Source organism: Propithecus coquereli, unplaced genomic scaffold (assembly GCF_000956105.1).
Source record: "Propithecus coquereli isolate 6110/MARCELLA unplaced genomic scaffold, Pcoq_1.0 Scaffold391, whole genome shotgun sequence".
Classification (NCBI taxonomy): domain Eukaryota; kingdom Metazoa; phylum Chordata; class Mammalia; order Primates; family Indriidae; genus Propithecus; species Propithecus coquereli.
The window spans coordinates 856,465-881,623 of record NW_012149630.1 but is presented as its reverse complement, the minus strand read 5'-3'; the positions used below and the strand labels follow the sequence as shown (position 1 = coordinate 881,623).

Here is a 25,159-nt window from a genome sequence, read left to right as displayed (position 1 = left end):
GCTTCCAAACTATTTTCCAAAGCAGCTGTATCATTTTACATTCCCACCAGCATCCTATGAGGGTTCCATTTCCTCCATATCATCACCAACACTTGTTATTGTTTATCTTTTTGATAATAGCCACCCTAGTAGATATGAAATGCTATCTCAAGGGTTTGATTTGCATTGTCCTACTGACTAATGATGTAAAGCATCTTTCCATGTACTTATTTTCCATTTGCATATCTTTTTGAAGAATGCCTATTTAAACCCTTTGCCCATTTAAAAAATTAGGTTGTCTTTTTAATATTGATTTGTAAGAGTTCTTTATATATTCTGGATACAAGTCCCTCATCAGAAGTATGATCTGAAAACATTTCCTCCCATTCTGTAGGGAGGTCTTTTCATTTTCTTGATGGTGTTCACTAAAGCACAAACTTTTAAAATTTTAATACATCTAATTTATGTATTTCTTCTTTTGTTACCTGTGCTTTTGGCATCCCATCTAAGAAACCATTGCCTAATCTAAAGTCACAAAGATTTACTACTATGTTTTCTTTTAACAGTTGTTGAAGTTTTATCCCTTACTTTTAGGTCTATGATCCATTTTGAATTGTTTTTTTATATATGGTGTGAGGAAGGGGTCCAACTTTATTCTGTTGCATGTGGAGAAAACCACGTTAAAGATATGTTAAAGCGTTTTCACTAAACCATATTTTGCTCAATGGAGTGTGACAATATGCCATGAATACACATATAAAGTTATTCAGTCATTCATTCAACTAATGTAGGCAGCAAGAATAATGTTTTGAGATATGAACTGTTGATTTTTCTTCCTCTATTTTTCCCTCTCCTTCCCAACATTCAAACAGGTGGCAGGTTCTGGGCTCCCTTGCCTAGGAGAGGTTTATAGTCAAGTGGCTTCCTGGCTTTTGTTTTCCCAAACACCCAAATTCTGGGACCACAGATTGTCAGGGGAATTGACTAGTTATATCGTCCAGAAGAACAAGGAAAAACTGGGTTTTCACCCTCTTCCATACTAGATCAGGAGCCCTAGCAGATTAAAGTAGAAGGAGGAGGGGAGAAGAGGGTGCTGAGAGAGAGGGGACCTGCACATGGTTTCCCAGACATACTGCTGAGAGGAATGGTTGTGGATGCATCTAATATCACACGTGTCCTCAGCCCAGATTCTCACACCCCAAGTCTGCCATGAGGCAGCAAAGAGTTACCAAACCACAGTGGCTTATAACAGGAACAATATGGCAACAGCTGAGCAAACATCCGATGGGATTTCCGCCCTTCCCCGCCCCATGCATGCCCTATCCTGACTGAGCATGCATTGTGCAACCTGGGCACTTGCCTGGAATTACAGTACATCCTGAAGAAGCAAGGAGCCATGAGGAAACCCAAGAAGCACTAAGGTTACATTTTTTTACCACCAGCAGGTTTCTAGAAAACAATTGTATTTCTTGCACCCTGGATTTTATGGACTGACATTCATACCTGCCATACAATTACTGAGAACCTACTACGAACAGGCATCCTGGTAGGCTAAGTTGGTGGAGGGGGGTGTGAGTGGGGGTGGGGAAACAGAAAAGTCAATCAAACCATGGTTAGCCAAGGCATTTATAGTCTGGTAAGAGCAAATACGCATAATCGTAGTTACCATTTGTTACATGCCACCTGTGTGCATACCTCATGCTACACTCTTTGTAAATGGCTCTCATTTGAGACATCTCCCTCCCCTTCTTGGTACCCTCTTCCTTACAATGGGCTTTTAATATTCAGAGGTTCAGAGTAGGCAAGAGACTTCCCCAAGGATGCATAGCTAGAAACTGTTGGGATTTAGATATGAACCAGAGTATACCTAGCTCCAAAGCCCATTTTCATTGTCAAAGTTATGACTCCCACACATGGAGTGATCAATGTGAGTGTTGTCCTTTGATAATACCATCCATTGGGCTTAGACTTTGGCTCATTCTTTCCAAGAGTTGGGATGGAGTTAAAAGAAACCAACCTTCTCTAATTTGGTGTTCAATGTACCTATTGGTAGACGACTTGCCAGAAGCCTGAAGATGAACAGGAGACATTAGCCATACTGGTTCCCATGATTTTGGGACCTACGGCCTTGTCTGTATCTGTCAAGGTGTGCCAACGAGTTCCTCTAAATAGTCAAAATTTCCAGTACCATTCATACTGTCTCTATGTGCATCAAATTACATGACATAACTGATGGGGGCGGCGGGGCGGGGGGACAGGCAGGAAATACCAACTCTTCTATCTATGTGCAAAAGAAAGAATTTGGCTATAAGTAAAATGGAAACTTTTTTATAGGGGAAAATTTCATAGAACTGTTTTACTTTGAGATGCAGTCATGCAATTTGGTACCTAAAAAGTATTTAAAATTCTTGCCTGAAGCTTCTTAGAAAGAGTAAAAGGAAAATAAGTTGATTCTGGCCAATGAAATGTTAATGGTTTTTCCTTAAGTATTGATCTACTGAACAAATGTTGAGAATGGAAGAAGTATGCATATAAATGCTGTGAAAGAGCCAAGATTTATATATTTTCTACTGCTGCTTCTGATATTTGAGCCTGGGCAATGACTTAACCAAATCTCAAGTCCCAAAGAGAATCATATTGAAACATAGATAGAAATAGAAAACACATAAATATTTAAATTATAAGTGATGATGTCTCTTATTTCTTGTCCTTTTCTGAAGAATAAATCTCTCCCCATTTGGGATATATAACCATTTAACATCCATTTTCTCACAGACAAACTTAATCTCAGAGCCCAGGACTCTCAGAAATCATTTGGCCCAATGTCCCATTTTGTCAATGGGAACATTTGAGATTCCAAGAGGTTAAGTGACTTGCCGAATGTCATGTGCTCATTAAGACAAATAATATTAAGATTTCCATTAAGTGGGAAGGTACTGACCTAGGAGTGGGAGAACCCGAATTCTACCTCCTACTTACCCATTAATGAGCCCTTCTGCTTGTGGTTGGATAGTTTTGAAAAATCCTTCTCTCTCTGAAGTGGCTACAATTCTGTGCATGTGAGCATCAGTAGTTTGTCAGCTTGCTGTTTTTACAAACTCAATAGCTTTCTTTGCAGTTATGATGAAGAGGCAGTGTTTATGGTAGTTATGAGTATGGGCTCTAAAGTCAGACTTCCATCTCTTAGAGTCACTTGTGGTGAAAGCCTGAACAAATTAACCACTCTGTGCCACATCTGTAAGGTGGAGATTATAACAGTACATGCTACATGTGGCCATTACAATGGTTACATTAAATAACAGACATTGGGTGTTTAGCACAGTGCTTGGCACATAGCAAGTGCTCAGTAAATGAAGGCTGCCATTGGTATTTCCATCCAGAGTTGGTGTCTTCAAGTAGGTTATAAGAAGGCATTCCCTGCTCTGGGAAGATGCAGCCTAAGTGCTAAAGCCCACATCAAGACAGGATTAAATTCTCTATGGCTATGGTTCTGACTTTAAACAAAGAAATAAAGAAATCATTTCCTACCCACCCTTGCTGACAGTGACAGCCAATGATATGTTGAAGTGTTTGTCATAATATAGGGCTTCTAGAAAGCTCTTCAAGGGGGGCCTACTTAGATAGGATGGCAAGAATATTTTTGCTGTTTCCCTCTTTTCCTTCTTTCTGCCTAGAATGCAGAAGCAATGGCTGGGGTGTCAGCAGCTTACTGTGATCATGAGGGAAAAGGTAAAAGACTTTCAGAGACTCAGTCCTTCAGCCACTATATCAATGGCCTCCAGACTTCTTATTTCATAAGGAAAATAAACTCATGTACACTATTATTAAAATGCAGTTCCTAACCCATACACCCTCCAAAATCAATTGCACTTTTCTATCAACATACATTTGTAGATCTTCTGGGTCAGCCACTTGCCCCTGGCCACTTAGGGGTCCTCAGTTAGGTGCTTATTAGCAGTCACTTAGATTTTTTTGCCTCAAGGGCCTTGCTACTCAAAGTGTGGTCAGTGGACCACAGGTAGGCATTAATATCACCTAAGAGCTTGTTAGAAATGCAGAATCTCCAGCCCCATTCCAGACCTACTGAATCAGAATCTGTATTTTACCAGGATTCCCAGTGCTTTCTCTACATATTAAAGTCTGAGGTTCTGGACTAGACTTCCAGGAACTGCTCTGTCATCCCTCTTAATCACTGCTGTCAGAATAATGTTACTGAAACATAGCTAATCATGTCTCTCTCCTCAAAAACATTCAAGAGCCCCTGACTGCCTACAGACTAAAGTTTAGACTCCTTTGCCTGACAATCAAGGCCTTTTATGATCTTGTGTTGTCCTGGATATGCCCATCAAGGTGTCAGCCTTGCAAGTAATAGGTAGGCAATAAATAATTTTCTGCACACACACAAAAAATGAGTTTACCTGAGAAACAATACATTCCTCAATTCTGGCTTTATCACAGTAGGCACTGGGAATACAGTGATACCAAAAAACAGGCATAGTCCCTTGCCTTCAAAGGTCTTAGAGACTAGTTAGAACAGGATTTTTAAAAGAAATAAAAATACATAATGACAAAGTATAAGTGCTAAGAAGGAAATGAACAGAGGGCAGGGATACAGAGTAAGACAGGTCTTATTCTGAAAGGATGCTCTAAGAATAGGGAACCTGCCGTGGAGTTGGTCCAGGCAGAGGGACGAGCACGTGCAAGGAAAGCCCTCCGGTGTGTTTGAGAATCAGAACAGGAGCTGCTTTTTCAGGCTCGCCCAGAAAATAAATATCCTGAGAGGAAGGTGGCACCTTCCAGGTACACCTTCCAAGTCACTTAAGAGGAAATGCTGAATTTCTTTTCCCTGACATATGTCTTCACTGGGATCACTGATGAGTTAGAGAGCAGGGTGTGCCACAGAGTCGCTGTGAGTCCGGCCCTGGAAATCGGACCAAGCAAAATTCGAACCCAGCTCCTCCACTTCCCAGCTCTCAACTCCCTTGATCTCCAAGCCTGTGCTTCCTCGGGTATAAAGTAGGGTTAGGAATAGCACCAACTTTGACCTTATTGTTGAGGGAGATGATGCTTGTAAAGCTCCCCAGCACACTGCCAACACATCAGTGCTCACCTGAGTATTATTGGTTTTATGATTACGATGATGATGATTACTGCCGTTAATTATTATTGGCTTTCGGGCAGCAGGCTCGTCCCTGATATTCCTGCCCCCTGAGGCCTCCCGACCCTGCCATCCCAGGCAACCACCCCCGTGCACAGCCACCGTGACCCCAGCGCGGGCGCCGCCGCCGGACCCCCGTTACCTGGGGCCAAACGCGACTTGTCGCCACCTTGCGTCCTGGGCCCAGCCTCCCTCCCGGCCGCCTCCCGACCCCGCAGCTGGCGCGGCGGCGCCCCCAGCCCAGCCTGCCCGGGCGGTGCGGGATGCCTCGGCGGGGCTGGCGGCGGCGGCGGCCGCGCTGCGCGCTCCGGCGGAGGGGAGGGGGCTCCGCGGCAGCGGCGGCGGCGGCGGCAGCGGCGGCGGGACCGGCGGGGGGCAGAGCCAAGAGGCGCGGCGGCGGCAGCGGAGGAGGAGGAGGAGAAGGAGGAGGATGCTGGGGGCTGCGGGCGGCGGCGCGGCCCTGTCCGCAGTGAAGCCCGCGGCGCCCAGGGCGCAGGGAGTGGCCGTCGCCCCCTGCGCGCACCATTCCTGAGATGGCGGCGGCGGTGGCGCGGCGGCGGCTCGGGGAGCCGAGAAGGGGCCGGCTGGGCGCGGGCTGAGTCCCGCCAGCCCGGAACCCGCTCAGGGCCCGTGCGGCGGGGGAGCGCGGGCCGGGCGGCCTGCGGGAGCGGCGAGGCCGGGGGCGGCCCCGGGGCGGAGCGCACGGCCTGGGGAGGCCGCGATGGCGAACGCGAGCGAGCCAGGCGGCGGCGGCGGCGGCGAGGCGGCCGCCCTGGGCCTCAAGCTGGCCACGCTCAGCCTGCTGCTGTGCGTGAGCCTGGCGGGCAACGTGCTGTTCGCGCTGCTCATCGTGCGGGAGCGCAGCCTGCACCGCGCCCCGTACTACCTGCTGCTCGACCTGTGCCTGGCCGACGGGCTGCGCGCGCTCGCCTGCCTCCCGGCCGTCATGCTGGCCGCGCGGCGTGCCGCGGCCGCCGCGGGGGCGCCGCCGGGCGCGCTCGGCTGCAAGCTGCTCGCCTTCCTGGCCGCGCTCTTCTGCTTCCACGCCGCCTTCCTGCTGCTCGGCGTGGGCGTCACCCGCTACCTGGCCATCGCGCACCACCGCTTCTACGCCGAGCGCCTGGCCGGCTGGCCGTGCGCCGCCATGCTGGTGTGCGCCGCCTGGGCGCTGGCACTGGCCGCGGCCTTCCCGCCCGTGCTGGACGGCGGCGGCGGCGACGACGAGGACGCCCCGTGTGCCCTGGAGCAGCGGCCCGACGGCGCCCCGGGAGCGCTCGGCTTCCTGCTGCTGCTGGCCGTGGTGGTGGGCGCCACGCACCTTGTCTACCTCCGCCTGCTCTTCTTCATCCACGACCGCCGCAAGATGCGGCCCGCGCGCCTCGTGCCCGCCGTCAGCCACGACTGGACCTTCCACGGCCCCGGCGCCACCGGCCAGGCGGCCGCCAACTGGACGGCGGGCTTCGGCCGCGGGCCCACGCCGCCCGCGCTCGTGGGCATCCGGCCCGCGGGGCCGGGCCGCGGTGCGCGCCGCCTCCTCGTGCTCGAAGAATTCAAGACGGAGAAGAGGCTGTGCAAGATGTTCTATGCCGTCACGCTGCTCTTCCTGCTCCTCTGGGGGCCCTACGTCGTGGCCAGTTACCTGCGGGTCTTGGTGCGGCCCGGCGCCGTGCCCCAGGCCTACCTGACGGCCTCTGTGTGGCTGACCTTCGCGCAGGCCGGCATCAACCCCGTCGTGTGCTTCCTCTTCAACAGGGAGCTGAGGGACTGCTTCAGGGCCCAGTTCCCCTGCTGCCAGAGCCCCCGGACCACCCAGGCGACCCATCCCTGCGACTTGAAAGGCATTGGTCTATGAGGGACTCCCCCGCCTCACACCGCCCGCCACCAACCCAGCCTTTCCCTTTGGCTTGGACAGTGACGTCGTTTCTTTCCTTTCTGTCCCCTTTTTAGTTTTCTGAGCTGCCTTCGAAATGACTCTCAACGTGGACAAACACTTGGATTGCACAGACTCCTTTGTGGGTAGGGGTGGGGAGGAGGAGGATGGTGCAGCCCGCTCCTGCTCCGTACGTTCGTCCTCCTAAATATACTTTCTTCTTCCTGACGATAAGCCCTGCAGTCTTTTTGTACTGGTACTGACGTCTTTTATTCCATGTGTGATTACTTTTTTCTTTTTCTATAAAGGTTAAACTAATTTTCTTCATGCAGCGTTTCCTAAAGACCATGGCCAGTTTTCTACAGAAGCTATTTTTGACAACCTCAAGTGGCATTACATTTTGCAGTGAAGTAGAGGAACCTAGGGGGACTTCACAAGTTAGAGTTCTTGAGGATCTTCTGTTGGAAGCAGGAGAAAGGGGGTTGGGGGTGGGAGTCGTCTTAAATTCCCTCTGAATTGCCAGCTGCGAGGTCAGCTGTGCGGCGCTGGTTCTTTGGAAGTGTTGAGGACTTTGTGCAGTATTGATATTGAACTTAAAGAGCAGAAATGGAAATCAGTAGCAAGGCAGTCATTTTTTAAGCAGGAACAAGTAAGACTTGGTTCCTAGTTTTCTCTATACTACTAAAAAAATACACAGTGACAACTGCTCTCTGTATTATACCAGTCTTGAATGGAAACATTAAAGTTGTAACTTTTAAAAGGGTAAGAAGTGTTTTGGTTAGTAATGGTGTGGAGAAAATACAGTATTGCATGTGTTTGTATGTACCGATTGTGGTTTGAGGATTGGGAGGGCTCTGAGAAGCAGAGTAGTAAGTCAAAATTGTTTAGGTATTTTTTGCCAATTAAAAAATTAAAATAATTTTATGGAAATGGCTTGTGCTTTGAGAAGCCCAGTTTTATTCTGTCTTATGACACTAATTTCCACTTTGAAAATCGTTCTGTTGTTCATGGTATAAATGAATGGAATATAATGATACCTTATTTCTAGGAGACAAAGCATTTCCTTAAAATGTTTGCTAGGATAAGCTGTGCTGTTCTACTGATGGTTGTTTTAAATTAATAATGAGAACTATAATTTAAATAATATTTCTTTGTTAGATATTGTAATCTTAAACTGAAAGACTAAATTCTGCAAGTACTATATAATATTTTTTGCTTATAATGCTACATTTTTATTAATGTACCTTCCGTTTTGAGGATTTATATCTGTATTTCTCTTTGCATTACACAAATATACCAGTATTTTCATTCTGGAGCGGGTATGCTGTTGTTTGAGGCGGTGACTAATACTAACATATGACTGAGCATGTTACTCACGTTCTTTTCACCTTTTAGTGCATGTTATTTAGTTTCAGGTTTCATAGTTTGACCATCAGTATACCCAAGACATTTAGAGGTTTTTTTTTTTTTAACTTAAAATGCAAGATAAAAATCTTCAAATCTTCTCTTTAAAGGGAAGCAGTAGACATACATACCACTTTAAAATTGTTTTTTATTTGTATGACAGAATTTTAGTTACTGTATATTAAATGACATAAAAACTTTTTAAAACATGAAACATGAGTATAAGCAAAGTAACCATTTTGATAAAAATAAGTAAAAACTGGGTGCAGTGCTATATTGAGTTTATTTTAGTTAAGTATAATATAAACTATTAAATGTTCAGTCCAAAAGGGATTAGTAATAATAAGAGCGTGTGGCCAACTTAACTCTGGTAAGTGGGAAGCATTATTTTATTTTGTTTGTGAAAGTTAGTCTGTGAAGTCAGTCTCATGTTTGGAAAGAATGAATAACAATAACTCCATTTCTTCCCATGTCATAAGTCCAAGTAGACCTCGATATTCCACGGGCTACTCATCAGAAACTTCAGCCAACCCAAAGACATAGAGGCCCAGGAAGTAAATCTCTCCTCATCTAACCCTCCAAGGGATCCAAGTTCAAAAAATAGAGGTCACCAAGTCTGTGTGCTATTCAGAATATTTCACACCCAGCATGGCACAGGAAGAACCCAGCCCATCATGGCCAACTCCTGAGCCACTCCAGCCTTAAGCAGTAGCTCGGCTGCAACAGAGACGACCTGTTGGCACTACATAGCCTTGAATTCAGGGGATATTTTTTATAGGAGAATCAATAAGCCAGAGGTTCTTTAATTCTAACATCCATAAAAATTACCTTAAGTGCTTGTGTGGTCCAGAGAGTCTTACTAGGATGGGTTGAATGAGGCCCATGGGAAAAAGCATTTTTAACAAGCTTCTCAGATGATGGGAGACATACCTCCAGGCCTTTCTTTGGATGTGAATTTAATTTAGATGCAATGGGTACAAACTTGGTTACGTGAGTTTTTGTATTTATGTTTTTAAATTCTGATTAGGTGGGAGAAGGCAAGATTTCTAGTGAGAGTCCAGGTGAGAGTGGCAAGAAACAACAGCCAACCCCAAAGGAAAAAGAATGAACCAAGAGAGATACAACCTGTCTAGGAGAAAGTAGAGTGTAGGGGCAAAAAGCCTCTCGAAGTGCAACAGATCAATGAATCTATTAACATGTACTTTGTTTTTATTTATTTATTTATTTATTTTATTTCAGCATATTATGGGGGTACAGATGTTTAGGTTACGTATGTTGCCCTTGCCCCCACCCCCAAGTCCGAGTTTCAAATATGTCCATCCTTCGGGTGGTGCGCATTGCACTCTTTGTGTATGCAAATACCCGTCCCCTCCTCCCTCCTCCCCCCTCCCCCCTCCCAACATGTACTTTGTTAATTAATCAAAAATCATCAAGAAATGGTTAGTTGTGTCCAGATTGCTCATTGTACCAGGACAGGTACAGTGTATTTGGGGAGGAGTCCCCCATTAAAAATAGCTCATTTTGTTTATTTGGGAAATTAATTTAGCACAACTAAATGAATTGTATACTTGAAGCAATAGAAAATAGATTTCTTATACATACACCTTTGCATGTTATGGCATTGAATTATTGGGTCAAAACCAAGCATTTTTAGGCCTTTTGATATGTCAAAAAGCTTTGCAGAGAGATTATATTGTTTATATATATGTAATATATATATAAATTTACACCTGACATATTCATTATTTTTAAAATGTAGTATATCAAGTAAAGCGAGGAAGTATATAACAAATCAATAACTATGATAAATAATCTGTTTCCCCTATGCAACCCTAGTAAATCTTGTCAGTTTTGCCATATTGGTTTCTACTTTTCTCTTTTCCATTTCCTTTTCCTTTCTATTTTTCCTTCCTTCTTTTCTCCCTCCCTCTCCTTCCTTCCTCCGTTCCTCCCTCTCCTTCCTTCCTCCATTCCTCCCTCATTTTCTTCTCTCTCTCTCTCAATAAAACATGACACAATTATTTCTGCCAAGTCTGAGGTCTCACCATCAGCCGTCTACATTCTCAAATGCCCTGCCCTGTAAAAGGTAACAAGGTCCCAGGTCCTAGGACTGACTCACACTTAATTTTGCAGGTGGATAATTGGGTTGGCAGGGTTGGGTCCCCCCTGTTTTCCCAAGGCCTAGAGGATGGAGGGGAAACCTGTGTCTGCCACAGAAGGCCTTTCACTGTCTGGCCTCTCCACCACCCTGCTCATCCTCCCTCTGTATTCTCCCCTCTCCCTTCTTGGATTACTTTTATACCAGCTCTCCACTTTTCCTGGAAAGCCCCATCCCCTATTTCTGCCTGGGAATTCCTCACCAACCCCTCTAGAGCAGGGGTAATCGTCACAATATTTAACTTCTCGGATGGCGTGGCTGTAACTTACCTGTACAAGCACATGCTAGGGTTCTGGCTGAACATCAGGTCTTTGCTGGACCCAGGTCCAAGACTTTAGGAAGCCCTTCTTGGTCCAGCTGCCTCCTCTGGGCTCCCAGTGTACGTTGTTTACCTTGACAAAGTCTGCACTCTGGCACCTGGCACACACTGTTGACTCCTGGCTCCCTCTGCGGTCTCAGCTCCTCCCACTCTCTTCTCAGGCCCTGTACTTCAGTCACTGCAAGTCACTGGCAGTGCCCCGAACACTGTGTCATATCCTCATGGCTTTGCATGTGTTATTCCTTATGTCCAACGTCCTTGCTCCCTCTTTCCTGGACCTGCTAAGCTTCCAGACATAAAGAGTGAACTAGACACAGAGGGTAAACTCTACAGACGGGGGGAGATTGTCCCAGTGCAGACCCTGCGAGGATTTCAGGGCTCCAAACTTAATCATTAGATCCAAGTGCCATGGCTGGCTAAGTAGCAGACTTGCTGTCCTACCAGCATTCTAAGTTGTCTGTGCACACTGACGTGGCTGGGCTTACAAATGCAGCAGACCCAAAATATTGTTCTCTATTCACCTGACAAATGTGTCACTCTGTGTGGGCAGCCAAGACTACTTAACTTCAGGACCCTCTCCCTCAGGGAAAGGGGAGGCAATGGAAAGCCATCTCCACCCACCCACATCCTACTCCCGTATCAATATCCTTTGCACAGCTTCTTAGCTGCTTCAGGAGTAAATATAATAGAAGTAAAAGCAAACTTGATCTGATTTCAAGGGGTTCTCTATTGCTCTTCCTCCCACTTGGAAAAGACTTTTGAAGTCTAACTCAGCCCATGAAGGGAACTTTCTTCCTCTCCATCTTCATTCCTTTTGGGATATTGTTGGGTAAGAATGTGATGCTTGGAGCCACAACAGCCATTTTGCAACCGTAAGGAGAGACACTGTCAACACAGTAAAGATAGCAGGACAGAAAGATAAAAAAGTACAGGCACCTGTTTTACCATTCTTGCACTGCTTAACCAGAGACGCAAACTCTTATCTTTAGACTTCTGGTTTTGAAATAAAAACTACTATTGTTTCAGTCATTAATATTCAGGAAGCCTGTTACTTGAAGCAACAGGTGACTGCAACCATACCTAAAATCACTCCATTCCCTGCACCCCTTGAATAGGTATGCTTGATAGCCTGGGCCTGTCTCCACAAATTTGTGAAAATTAGACTTACTTAATTCATTTTTTCCAGCTATCAGATTGTTCTGCCTGTTGCTCACTGTGACATTAACCTGGCTGTAGAAAAACATTGAGATAGATTCGACATAATTTCTCAGGTTGAAATAAGTCCAGAAAGTTAAAAAAATACCTATCCCTAGGCCAGTTCTGTTTAATGGCACTTTATAGTATCTTTTTGATCAGAGTAGGTTTAAACTTTTTAGATATCATAAACCTAATTAGAGGATTCTAGAAAACCACCTGAAGTGTCCATCTAATGAGTAGATATTGAAAACTAATAAGAAGGCAGTTTCTATGTTGGGCAGTGCAGACAGACACAGGGATAAGGAAGGCACAGTTCTCTTGCTAACAGGTTAGCAAGCTAGTTGGGGAAATTTGGCAAATGCACCCAAAACCATAAAGCAAGGCAGAACATCATAGATGCCAAAAGACAGATCTATGTAAAGAGCTCGGGGATACTGAGGAGGCCAGACACCATAATAGATTGTCTAGAAAGGGTCCTGGGCATTATATCTCTGATTACCCAGTTGAGGAAAGAAGGAAACACAAGAAGACTGGAACAAAAATTGTCCAGGTTCCATCTTCCTCCTCGTGCCAGGTTCTTATATTTCTTTCTAACTCCTTCTGCACAATCCTCACTCTGGAATCCATTTTTCAAATACATTTCTCTATGTGAAATAAAACCATATAATTGTCTCTTTAAAGTTTTCGGTTCCAATTCTATCCAAGTGCTCAAGAGCCAGTAAGGAATGTGGTCATTTTAATGGAGGAAGTTTTTTACACAAAATCTTGCTGTCGTGAGGAGAGTCAGCAAAGATGCTGTTGATTAACGATGTCAGAACTGGACAGAAATCACAACACGTAGCCCTCGAAAGGACCGCCCCACCCATGCAAAGGTGGGGGAGGGGAGTGGAATAATAGCAGGTTTACCTACAGAAAAGGGTATTTTGTACTTTTGTTTAAGAGAAAAGGGGGCGGTGTTGGGGGGGAGGCTTAACAGGTGCGCGGCAAATCCTGTATGCTGGTCTTGGGCATTTAAGATAAATAAACAGCTCAGTATTTGTATCTGAAAGCCTGAAGTTTTGAAGTAAATTCAAATTACACAGAAAGATCATGCAAAAAACGTTTTAAGTTGCAATGTCAAGGCATAAATGCAGCAATCCTATTCACAATAACATTAAGGAGACAGGTAATTTAAAGCTACTATTATACTACTTTGCTTCCAGGAGGAATAATTTAGTCATTTATAAATTAAGTTTTAAGTGGCCAGTCTATTTTAGGTGGAGAATATGTAAACTGGTGGAAAAGTGTATATTTAAACATCTCCCTGATACATTTATATTACCTGAATTATGCCAGACTGTGTAGCTTTCTAGGATGGAAATCTTATTTTCAGCCAGGAAATGATACCTGAGAAGTACACATTGTTTTTTGGTTGGAACCTGGAAAGAACAATAAATGGTTTCATTTTCTTGAGGATACATCTGTGCTGTAATTTCAGAGGGCTCTGAAAAATTATTTATGTTTCAATGCCGATCTAATCCATGTCTCATTAAAAAGTTCTATAGGAATCGTTAAACTTAAAATGCACAAGATGAAAGTTTTCTTCATTGTCTTTTTCATTTTTCCCCTTTTATTCCCTGTAAATTCCCCATACATTTCCTATATATTGACCAACGTGCATGGCAATGTGACGGGCAGAAAAGACAGAGATAGGAAAGAACTCATGCAGGTATTCATTCTGCAAAGTGATGTAAAGAGTAATGGTACAGCATGTGATTATTTTAACCCACAGTTTAATTTGCATATCTGTCTTGAGGAATTATGGGATACCCAGAGCTATTTCTAGAATTTGATTTGCATAATTGTGCTAATCCTTTATGAGTATGGTGACATGTGGTCTGACAAAGGATTTTTTAAAAATTCGTATGTTACCTTGTAAGTTTTATAAAGATATTAATATTAAATAGCTTTATATATATTTAATAATTGGTCTCTATTGAAAGGAACACAATTATACAAAGACATGATTAGTCTTTCACTAATGGCATATTGCTTTTCTTTTGCTAGTTCAAAAAATTAGCTTTGCTCACTGAAAATTTGTCATTTAAAGTTTGTTCTTTTTTCTTTTCTTTCTTTTTTTTTTTTTGCTAGCACCTTTTGGCAACATCAAAATTCATTTAAATATCATAAGAAAATTTTCAGTTGTAATGGATCTCAGTGACTTTCTCTGTCTCTAAAATTTCTTAATCCACGGGTAGGTGACATCTTTCAGAGTTTGGAACATTGGCTGCAAGAAGATGGATTAACATATTTTCTTAGGGTTTTAAATATGAATGCTCTTGTGACCAAAATATATAAGTAAGTTCAACCATTTCTGATTTGAAGATTCTTCCTCCATTTGGTTAGCAGGCTCTCATTAAGATATCACATCAGGACTACAATAAAGAGGAAAACCCCTTTTTGACACTGGAACAATGACAGCTCTTAAGCCTCATTTTTCTCTCTCTTTCTCTCTCTCTTTTCTGCCCTACACTTGGGCTACCCAACCCTAGCATGAACCTTACAATACGAGCTAAAATCAACCTTACTTACTTGCTATTTTCACCTGAGCCAACTTGTGCTTGCCCTGCTTTCACCAGAAAATTCCATCATGTGTATGATAAATCTGGCCACATCCTCCTGCCATCAGTCCCGACATCCAAGCCAATTTTGGGAGGGTGGGTGTGCAGTTGACCCCACCTTCTGCAGGACAACTACTAAACAAGAATGCAAAAAAAAATTTTTTTAAAGATAACAAAATCAAGTATAAAGTATAACAAAATGATGCCCTTTTGAAAAGAATGATTCCACTTATTGCTTAGGGTAGAGATGGGAGTGCTTTAACAAGAAGAGATGAAATAAGAATGGCTTAATTGTTTCTCCCTGGCTTCAGGAGGTCGTCCACTAACCCAGGCTGATGGGTCAGCTCTGTCATCTTCCCCAAATGCCTTCAGTCTCTGGGTCCAAAGTAGACAATAAATTGTTGCATTTCCCCATCAGAGAGGAAATGAAGGGCAATTTTAAGTGAGGCAGATAACTTCCGTTCACATTCCATCCCTAAGATTTTAAGTCACAGGGCCACACCTGGGCAGCTGCTAAATGCAGTCTCTGGATGTCTAGATGGGTAGCCATGTGCCCGGCTAAAACTACTGAGAGAGAGACAGAGAGAGAGAGAGAGAGAGAGAGAGAATCTGAGAAGTAATGAATAAATATGAGAATGAATGAGTTGTGGAAGACAACTAGTGTCTACCAGTTTCATCTTCCATTCAGGGATTTTCCCCTTCCTAACCAAATCCAAAAAACATTAATATTATTTTGTTACAATAGCTTGAAAAAGAAAAAAAAGACAAAAAACATTAATAGAACATACTAACATTTGCTGTCCAAAGGACTAACAATTTCAGACAAAATTCAATTCCCTGTAAACCAATCACAGCACCATAGTTAGCAATATTCTTCTGTAAGTTTCTTATACTTTGAGCAGCAAAATATTATCTTTTAAAATTTTATACAGGAGCAAATATTCATTCATATGATCTGGGCCTGAAACATTTTGCTCCTCCATTTCAAACTCCAACTTAAAATATCAAAAATATGTCTCCAGAGTAAATATTTAGGAGCACAGGCTAATCAGTGAAAGGACTTTGGCCACATCTGGGGACTTAAGCACAGAGCCACCATTAAAAGAGAAAGGACTGACAGTGTCCATAACACAAAAGAATGGGGCTGTCTTTCCTGTATAGAATAGTGACTAGTGGGCCCTATTGAGAAGGGGCCAAGTTGATTTGCTTCAAGATAATACAGAAGGGGTGGAGGTGGGGGGGGTTGAAATTCAGATGATAAATGTTGATAAGATAATGGATGATGGATATATGAGACTTCCTGACAGGTTTTTTTTTTTTACTTTTATGTTTAAAAATTTCCACAATAAGAAGTTTTCAATGATTTGTTTGTTTTTAAGAATGAACCAAATACCATGTCAGCTTCAATCTTGTCTATTGGAGAAACTCAACTTGTGAAACTTCTCAACAGTTATTCAACTGTTTAACCTAATAAAGCACAATTTTCCCCAATTTTGCTTGTAAAGCTTTTGTGTTTCTGCAACAAAAACATTTTTCATAAACTATATCACATTTTAATCAAGATAATGAAAATTCGGATTTAAACAATGTGGAAATTTGCTTACAAGTGCACTCCAAAGACGTGGAATCATTCATCTATGCTCGAATTAATTTTATTATATCTGAGCCTTAAGCTTTATTTTAAAGTGACTAAAAATTTCTTCTTGAAACACAGTAAACTATAGAGTTAAGAGATAACTGACATTTCTTTGAATGAATGTATAAACTGTATCAAATGTTTACCTTTCCACTACTTTGGACGCAAATATATTTTGTTTGTTTTTTAGGATATTGATTTTGCAAAGTCCCATTTGGAGGTATAGTTTTTTGAATATCATCTTTTCAACTTTTGATACTGAAATAAAAAATTTTCATGAAATGATGTTCAACAGACACAAAAAAAGCTTATTTATCCCCACCCGCGACCCCCACAGGATGTTTGGCAATGTCTAAAGACATTTTTGGTTGTCACAACTGGAGAGTGTTACTGGTACCTGGTGAGTAATGGCCAGATTGCTGCTAAATATGCACAGGAGAGGCCTCCACAACAAAAAATCATATGGCCCAGAAAGTCACCAGTGTCAAGGTGGAGAAACCCGGGACTAACGTGGGAGAGTGCCTGCAACTGTGTGCCACACACAGCTGTCGCTCCATGGGGCAGGCTGTCGCTCTGCCCGGCTGGCACAACTGCATGAGTGGGTGTTCCAGGCTTCATGGTGAGGGAATCCCCACGTGGGCACAAGGATACATCCTCGATATGCACATGATATAGATTATCCTGTGCATTTTGTTGCCAGTAATCATGTTATCGTGTTGTCCACGCTACAATTTTCCACTTTCTTGCTTTTAATCTTTTGTCACATATATATACATTTTATCGAAATGCTTACTAGCCTGATTTATTCAGCTACAGTGTTGTGCAAACTTGGACTTTCTAAAGCATTTCGATGATTTATGGATCCCGTAAAAAAGAATGAAACGCTGAGACGTATGGGGAAAGGGCTGGGAGAAGGGAGTACTTGCTGGGGAGTTCAGGAACTGGGTCACCTGGGTGCACTAGAGGATGTGAGAGCTCTTGAAACCAAGGGAGCTACGGAGCCAGCCAGGCTGGACAGGGCCTGCTTCCCTACCTAACTCTAGGAAACTGTATGAATTCTTCAAGTGGGCTGTGTAACAGCCACTCAGATTCTCAAGTGGGACCCTTCTGTGAGTCTCCCTCTGGCATGAAAGGAAACGGAGTCATTTATACTGAGGATGATGGGAAGTTTTTAGGGTGGCAAGAAAAGACAAAGACGTTTAGCTACTCTCCTCACTTCTAATTCAACTAGAAAGATGCTCATCAAATAGTGTCACAGTGTAGCAGTAATTTTTCCATAGAAGTATAGTCTTTTATTTGGTCTCAGTGGCTCTCAACCATAGGTGCACCTTAGAATTAATCAGAAAGCTCTAAAAAAATTCCCAACACCTGGGCCTCATCCCAGACAAGTCAAATCGGAATCTCTGAGGGTGGTGGGTGATGGAAAAAATGGGAATGGTACTTCAAGAACAGCATATTAATTGCACCTCTAATTTTGGGAAATGTGTACTCTGAAATATATATATCTTTATTACCCCCCAAAAACTTTATTACTTATATATATAGGTGGGGGTAATGAAGTTTATTTAAAGATCACATTGTTAAAGATTTTCATCTTCAGAATACATTAAAAAATTCTGGAGATTGTTATACTACATGGTGGCTATAGTTAATATTACACACTTGAAAATCACTAAGAGAGTTTTAAGTGTTCTTGCTACAAAAAATTATAAGTATGTGAGGTAATATATATGTTAATCCGCTCAACTTAGCCATTCCACAATGTATACATATTTCAAAACATCATGTGGTGTACTATATACAATTTTTGTCGGTTAAAATTTTTGGATATACTGAAAGAAATACAATTCTCTTTAATTCAAAAGGGAGTACTGAGCATTAACAAATTAGTGGGAGACATCAGAGAATGAAAGGAATGTTAATTCTGAGGATATTATCTGAAGTACACGGCAACGTGAAGACAAAGATCATAAAAGGTTCCCAGTGAATTTTACAGTGACCCTCACCAAATACCAACAATGTCCTGTGTTTAAAATTAAAATGCCCCAACTTGAATTTTCTAAAAAGTGAAGCTAGAAAAGAGTGGAGTGAGATTTCTGATATTAAAGCCAATGAAGAGGAAAACTGGTTTATGTGTTTGATCTACCACTGGGATTTGTAGGGATTTGTAAGACTCTAACAGAAGAACTGTATTGAGATGCTGGGAAGGATGAAGGTCCTCAGAGAGAGGAGGGTATGTAAGGAAGTAGTTTTGGCATAAACTTTTCTATGGTAAAAAAAAAAAAATGTTTTGGATAAAAGAATAAACAAAGTCAGAAATGACAGTTTTCACAGAAGTCAATATTTGCAAAGAAATCCAAAGGTCCACTTGAATTTGCTCCTGAGGTTTGGTCAAAATAAGATCTATTTCCACCTTAGAATGGATGGAATTCATTCACAATATTGTCATCAGCGTAAGCTGTTGACTTAGCTTTTATTGTGTGAATTCCCACCTTGCTTTCACCTTGCAGAAGTTCTGGTCTGTGAAGTCCCTACATCTGTGTGAGACCATCCTCAAAGCCGGAAGAAACAGCACCATAGCCTTCATTGGACAAGACTTAGTGTGGTTTGCATAAAATTGTGTTAAAGAACCTCCAAGAAGCATGATTACAAGTTTGTAAAAACAATTATGTGAAAAGTGTTAATTTTGGTAACAAGTTAAAAATAATTACAAAACACAACTATACACTAAAAATAATGACCGAGGGGAAAGGTAGCAAATGACTAAGTTCTACTTTTTTTGGATGGTAATGAGTCAGTGGATACAGTTCTTAATTTTCTATACAAACTTCACATTCAATTTCTTGACTGTGTACATGTAGTCCACCCCTTCAGGTGTGGCAATAGGTATACCTTTAGCCATAGCAATTTTTAAAAAACTGGGTTGGCATATGTAAAACCAAAATTGTGTAAGAGTTGGTTATGTTTTTTAACTTAGGTGAAAAATGGATGATTGACCTAATTAAGTTTTCACCACTTACGAAAAAGGATGTCTCGAACATTATACAAAAACAAATTTAGCAAAGTTGCCGAAGTGCCTGTTTCTTTACCCATAATTCCACTTGTTGAAGTCTAATTTTTTTCAGCAAACTCACTGAGGAATGTTTCAACTAAACTGAACCAAAAATAACTTCTCTCACCAAGTATGGTAATTAGTATAGCAAAATCCCATACATGTATGGGACATGTTAGCCCAAGGGATAAAGTTATACACGACGTGCAATTGTAAGCCCTGTGAGTAAACAAGTACAAAAAGAACAACTTTTTTTTTTTAATGGTTGGAGGGTTGGCATGGGTAAGTTTAATCAGTTAAACACATTTCATAAGTTGTTTATTTGTGATGTTGAATCTATTTACAATACGTGGTGGGTTTTTCAAGGCCAGTCTACGGTGGCATCACTGCATGGCTAGGACCTGACAGGCTAGCAGCCTGCCTGACCATCCACGAGACACACTCCATCACTATTTGCTGAATCAATACAGTGAATTCCCACAAGCCCATCCCTGATTACAACCAGTTTTGCATGTCATCATTTTCCTTCATGCTCTAAAACCTCACGCTGTTTATTTTTTGTACGACTTTAAAAAATCCATACGAAGCAGAACTTTCTTGTATGTAAAATGAAAACGCACACATTGTTAGGGCTGTTTTACCAACTTTGGAGTCTTTGCCCATGTTAGGATGTGGCCTATATAGAAATCTGCTTGTAATAAAAAGTGACAACGATCGTGACAAAAATAAGGATATAATATTAAAATAAATCAAATGATATACAGTACTGTCATTATTCTGATACAGAATTTTTACACAGCAATATTGATACAGGTACAAATGGCTGGATGTCAGACGATCCATTATAATAGACCTTTCGGTTACAAATAAAGTTTAAATTACAATTTAATACCAATTTAAAAATGGTAACTAGTGGTATGCCAGAGTGAAATCAATGCTTCCTCTTCAAGTGACGCTTCCTAGAACATCTCCAACTAGGAGAATTTCTGAAAAAATAAACTTTATAAAAAGAAAAAGGAATAAATGTAATATTGTATTGGAAAAGAAGTCTTTTATGTAGGAAAAAAACCCCAAATCTAGAAATCTGGACTAAATTAATTTGGCTTTCCATTCCTGTGTCCTCACACCAAAGAGCAGAGCTGAGGTCCACTGGACAGACAAGTTTAGAGAAGTTCCAGAAGCGCTCCCAGCCTCCACTGCAGGAGAGGAGGGTGGCGTGTCTAGTTCAACTACACACTCTTTCCACTGTTTAAATATCAGGACAAAAGCTTGATTCTCGACAGCGACTCTGCCAGCCAAACGACACGGACCCTCTACTTTAACATGCTGGAGAAGAGAAGGGAAATGGAGAAGAATACAGTGAGGGCCTTAACATTCTTCGAGGAGTAAGAGGGAAGAGACCAAAGGGTTTGTGTGTACGCATCGTGGGGCACAGATGGGGAGGTGAGGAAAAAAAATGTTTCTGTAACTAAATACCAAATTCTTATGTTCCTCATTTTTGGGAAAATGGGTAAGTTACTGACATTAAAAAAGCCAAACACAAAAAGCCAAACCAAAACACAAACAGGGAAATGAGAACCAGTTCCATAATGGCTTATACTTTATATTTCTATCCAAAATTAAAATTCCCTTTCAGTAAAAAAAAAAAAAAAAAAAAAAAAAAACAAAAACAAAAACAAAAACCCATCATTTAAAAATCAAAGATAAAAATGTTACTTAGAAAGTTGAGGAAGCAAGAGCATTTCTTTCTGGCATATTATTTGTTTGGCACAATCACAAGTAAGACTTTACAGACATCATGTGGTTATTCACATTTAAAGTTTCTACTCTAAAGTGATTACTTTCGGGCTAAACAAATAAATCGGTTAAATGAAGTCCGTAAACAGGCCAAGCCTGGCAGACATGGACAAGTGTGATGCATTCTCCGCCCAAAAAATGGAACCTAAACAAAAAAGAAGACTGATTTAGAGCAGGAAATGTTTCAGGACAAAATTAAATCATTCTTGAGATACATCTTTGAATAACAATAACTAACGTTTATTCAGAATTAACTACCTATTAGGCAATATGCTCAGCACTTTTTATATATTATCCTTTCCCAACCTTACAATCATGTTGGAAAGATGGCAAACACTTAAATTATACCCATTTTATAGATGAGGGAATGAGGCACAGAGAGAGTAGCAAATTGTCCAAGATCATGCATCTAAAACTTGAAGTTCGGCTCACAGTTGGACCAAACAGACCAGGTTTTGAGTCATCAAGCTATACTACATTTTACTTTTTCTCATTTTCTTTCTTTTATAGTGTTCTGCTATTGGAGCTGCTTAAGAACATGGTATCATAGGCACGACCACATCTATGTAATGAGCAAATATAAACTCGCAATCAATAAACAATGCATACAATTCATATATGTGCACACAGATGCCCAGAGTCAAAATGCTGGGGAAAAAATTTAAAAAGGAACAGAGGAAAATGAGGGAAGGGGGCAAGCTCAATTTGCATAAATGGCCTAGACAGACCCAGCAGTGAAAGGTCTGCTTCATTCCTAGAGTTACATTAAGAGCCCAGCCCTTGTCACCAGTGAGGCTGGGCTGAGGAGGGTTGATCAACAGCTAGCGTGGTGGTTCTCCGTGCCAGTAACAAGTGGAATATACTCAAAACGTGGATGTTTTCCAGAAGGAATGAGAGCAAAAATTACTTTCTATCCCTAGGAATGGTACCTTCTTGAGAATCTGCCTGTCTTGCAAGTTACATGGAGAAAGTTTAACCCCAGGCCTGGAGATGTGCGATAGCCAGTGAAATGGGATGGCAAATGACTGATTCAGACTAAGGTGTGAGAGGCAAGCTGTTACAGACGCATGTCTCAGAGATTCTCATGTGGTTTAGACACGGCAGAGAATGTGTTCTTCCTGCTTCCAAACTCAAATGCTTTATTCGAAATCATTCTAGTACATTTCCTATTCTACTCTGTCAAAAGAGGCTGCCCCGCACCGATGATCTATCCTTCTGAGAGAATCTGAGGTTCATCTTCCAGATGCCTTCAAATAGATTTCTTTATGCATATATTTTTTAAAAGCCCATCTGTAGACAGTGGCAGAACCATTCTAACATTATTTTGGGGCTGAACTGGACCCAACTCTATGGTAGTCCAACAATGTAAAGGCTAATTAATTATTCCAGGTGTCTCTTTCGGTGGTATCATGCTCACATTCTTCTTACCTCCTCCTTTTTCCTTTTTCTTCTCTTCCTCTTTCTTCTTTCCTGCCTTCCCTTTCCAAAATGGTTCTGGAAGGGCCAGGGAGATGACTGAGATCAATAAATATGAAGGGAAGAAAGAGAAGCAATAGGAGGGCAGGGTGTCTGTGTGGTGAACAGGCGGCGCAAGATACAACCAAGCCACCCCAGTTCCTCGGTCTTTTTGATACGTTGTTACTTCCCAGATTCTAAGGACGGTGTCTACAAACAGGCATGTTGGCCATCGGCTTAACGTACACTTGTGCTCAGAATGGTTCTGTCACTGTGTGAGTCAGAGGGAACACTGAGGGCTGGCTCCTTTGTTGCCACCAAGAATACATCAGAGGAGGTGGGTGCAGCTGGATGGGCTCAGACAATTGTAAGTGGATAGCGTCAGCAGGGACAATCAGTGACCTTTATAATCCATTCTGACCCTGAGACTTGGAGAGGTTCCTTTTCACCATGCCTAACACTACTGCATGGCCCAGTGGTTTTCACCTAGGGTGACTCTGTCCCCAGGGGGCATCTGGCAATATCTGGAGACATTTTCCGTTTGTCAAACTGGGGGCAGGAAGTGTTTACAGGCCTCTAGTGGGTCAAGGCCAGGGATGCTGCCAAACACCCTACAATGTAGGGGACAGCCCCTCACAAAAAAGAATTACCTGGCACCAAATGTCAATAGCGCCAAGGTTGAGAAAAACTGTCACAGGCACCAATATCCAAGGAAAACGAGCCGTAAGTAAACAAAATACACCTATGACAAACATGTCAAACTATTATAAATGGAAGCCACCAAGTATGCTTCTTCTATTCACTCATTCAACAGATATTTATTGAGTGCCACCTACACATCAGGCCCTACTCTAGGTGCTGAGGATATAGTGACGAACAAAACAGGAAAGGCCCTTCGTTCATCATCATGGAGCTCAAGTTTTCATGATGAAAGACAGGTAACCGGTAAGACAGTGTCAGCTACGCATAAGTGCTCTCACGGTGCCTGAGGTTTTGTGCTTTCTGCATCATGACACCGTGATCACTCTTTGGCCTGTCACATGGGGCTGTTGGCACCTTGAAAGCAGCAGAAAAGAAAGAGAACCCAGACTGCTGCCACGGGTCAGGCTCAGAAGGCATAGTGTCTGAGTGTCACCCCAAACCTGTGTGCCACATTTTCCACCCTGTTTTGAGACAAGCTAAGTGGCTTCCTCTTGAGGAGAAGTAACGTATCCAATTGAGGTCACCCAGCTAGAAGGAAAAAGTGCTGGTAGTCAAACCTGGCCCTGTTTTCTTCTGGATTTTGTTCTCTTCTCAAATACCACCATGCCCAGACTCTGGGCTCTTTGAAGAGGGGACTGTGTCCATTTTATTTATGAGCATGTAGCACATAGCTTGGTATACAGTAGACGCTCAAGAAAATATTTGCTAAATGCCTATCGCCCTCCCCCTGCCCCTCATCCTGCATAGACTACGAACTCCCTAAAGGCCAGTGGATGACCAGATGACCATCTCAGGTCCTGAGGCTCCCCCTCGCCCTGCCCATGCCTGGCGCTGAGGAGGCCCAGTGCCACCAAACTCCGAGATGGGATACAGACGGATCTGCTGTGAAGCCAAAGAGGCTTCACTTACCCCTCACTTGCGCAGGCTGCTCTAGGACCTAGGAGGGGCCCTGGCAATGTGTTCACAAGGTCATATGCTTTTGTGAAACTTTTCAGAGATCTTGTATTCCTTTTCTTCTCAAGGGCACCAAGACTATATAAACATCAATCTGGATCTGCCTCGAACACCTTAAGACAGCGATTAGACTGCACTGCAGGTCCCTTAGTACCTGGCTGCCCTTTTCTCATTCAAACCCAGTTCATTTTTTTCACGATCCAGTCTGTGTTTCTCCTTCCTTCCCCACCGACTCTAACTGCACCAGCCTATGGCAATGTGCCCCCTCCCCTCACACCTGTGAGCGCCCAATGACAAAAACCGAGATTTCTGACATTACCCGCTCAGTCGATGCTTGCCAATTCCTTGACTAGCCCGCTGACTCCCAGGATCTACACACGCTGTGTGATGAAGCTAATAGGTGTCTCCTGGTCACAAATGCATTCGGAAGTGCTTACAGAAGACGCATATTGGAACCATTCAGTCCAAACTTGATGGTTTACTTAAGAATCAACCAAATACTCAAACCAAAGTTTCTAATAGCCTAGAATTCCAAATAGCAAATTTGAGCAGTTACCAAGGCAGGGCATCCAGCACTTTTGAAAAAACGTAATTCTTATCCATTTGCAGCACTTTTTTAAAGAGAAAATAGCACTTATAAAAAGGGCCATGTGAGGGACACATGTAGTGATGGAAATGTTCTGTATCCTGACTGTAATATTGTACTATAGTTATGCAAGATGTTACCATTGGGAGAAACTGCGTAAAGGGCATACGCTGCCGAAGTTGAGAAAACTTGCGTTGGACTAAAGCATATTTATGTCTTGTGAGTCTCTTCGCCGATGTGAACCTGTAAGCACAGCTATGATGCTATCCCAAGAAATCAATGTGGATAGTGG

General features: G+C 42.5%; 3 protein-coding genes across 6 annotated transcripts in view; 1 reads left to right on the top strand and 2 right to left on the bottom strand.

Moving 5' to 3' along the window:
• Positions 1–6,585, bottom strand: part of EIF4E3 (eukaryotic translation initiation factor 4E family member 3) — a 74,835-nt gene extending 68,250 nt beyond the window's left edge. The window contains exon 1 of one of the 3 annotated variants that reach the window (XM_012652647.1): positions 6,456–6,585. The gene's annotated coding sequence lies outside the window, so the exon portion shown is untranslated. Of the gene's footprint in view, positions 1–5,279; positions 5,444–6,023; positions 6,193–6,455 lie in introns of those variants that run through there. The other 2 variants (XM_012652649.1, XM_012652648.1) reach the window with 2 other exon arrangements.
• Positions 5,859–6,989, top strand: GPR27 (G protein-coupled receptor 27). The gene has a single exon (XM_012652646.1). It carries the CDS (start codon positions 5,859–5,861, stop codon positions 6,987–6,989), a length of 1,131 nt encoding a protein of 376 aa, XP_012508100.1.
• Positions 6,990–21,158: 14,169 nt separating this feature from the next.
• PROK2 (prokineticin 2) overlaps positions 21,159–25,159 on the bottom strand; it is a 12,565-nt gene continuing 8,564 nt past the window's right edge. Inside the window, exons 3-4 of one of the 2 annotated variants that reach the window (XM_012652642.1) lie at positions 22,599–22,664; positions 21,211–21,315 (exon numbers count right to left, since the gene is read on the bottom strand). In XM_012652642.1, coding sequence (XP_012508096.1) covers positions 21,211–21,315; positions 22,599–22,664 — 171 coding nt within the window. Of the gene's footprint in view, positions 21,316–22,598; positions 22,665–25,159 lie in introns of both variants that reach the window. The other variant, XM_012652643.1, reaches the window with a different exon arrangement.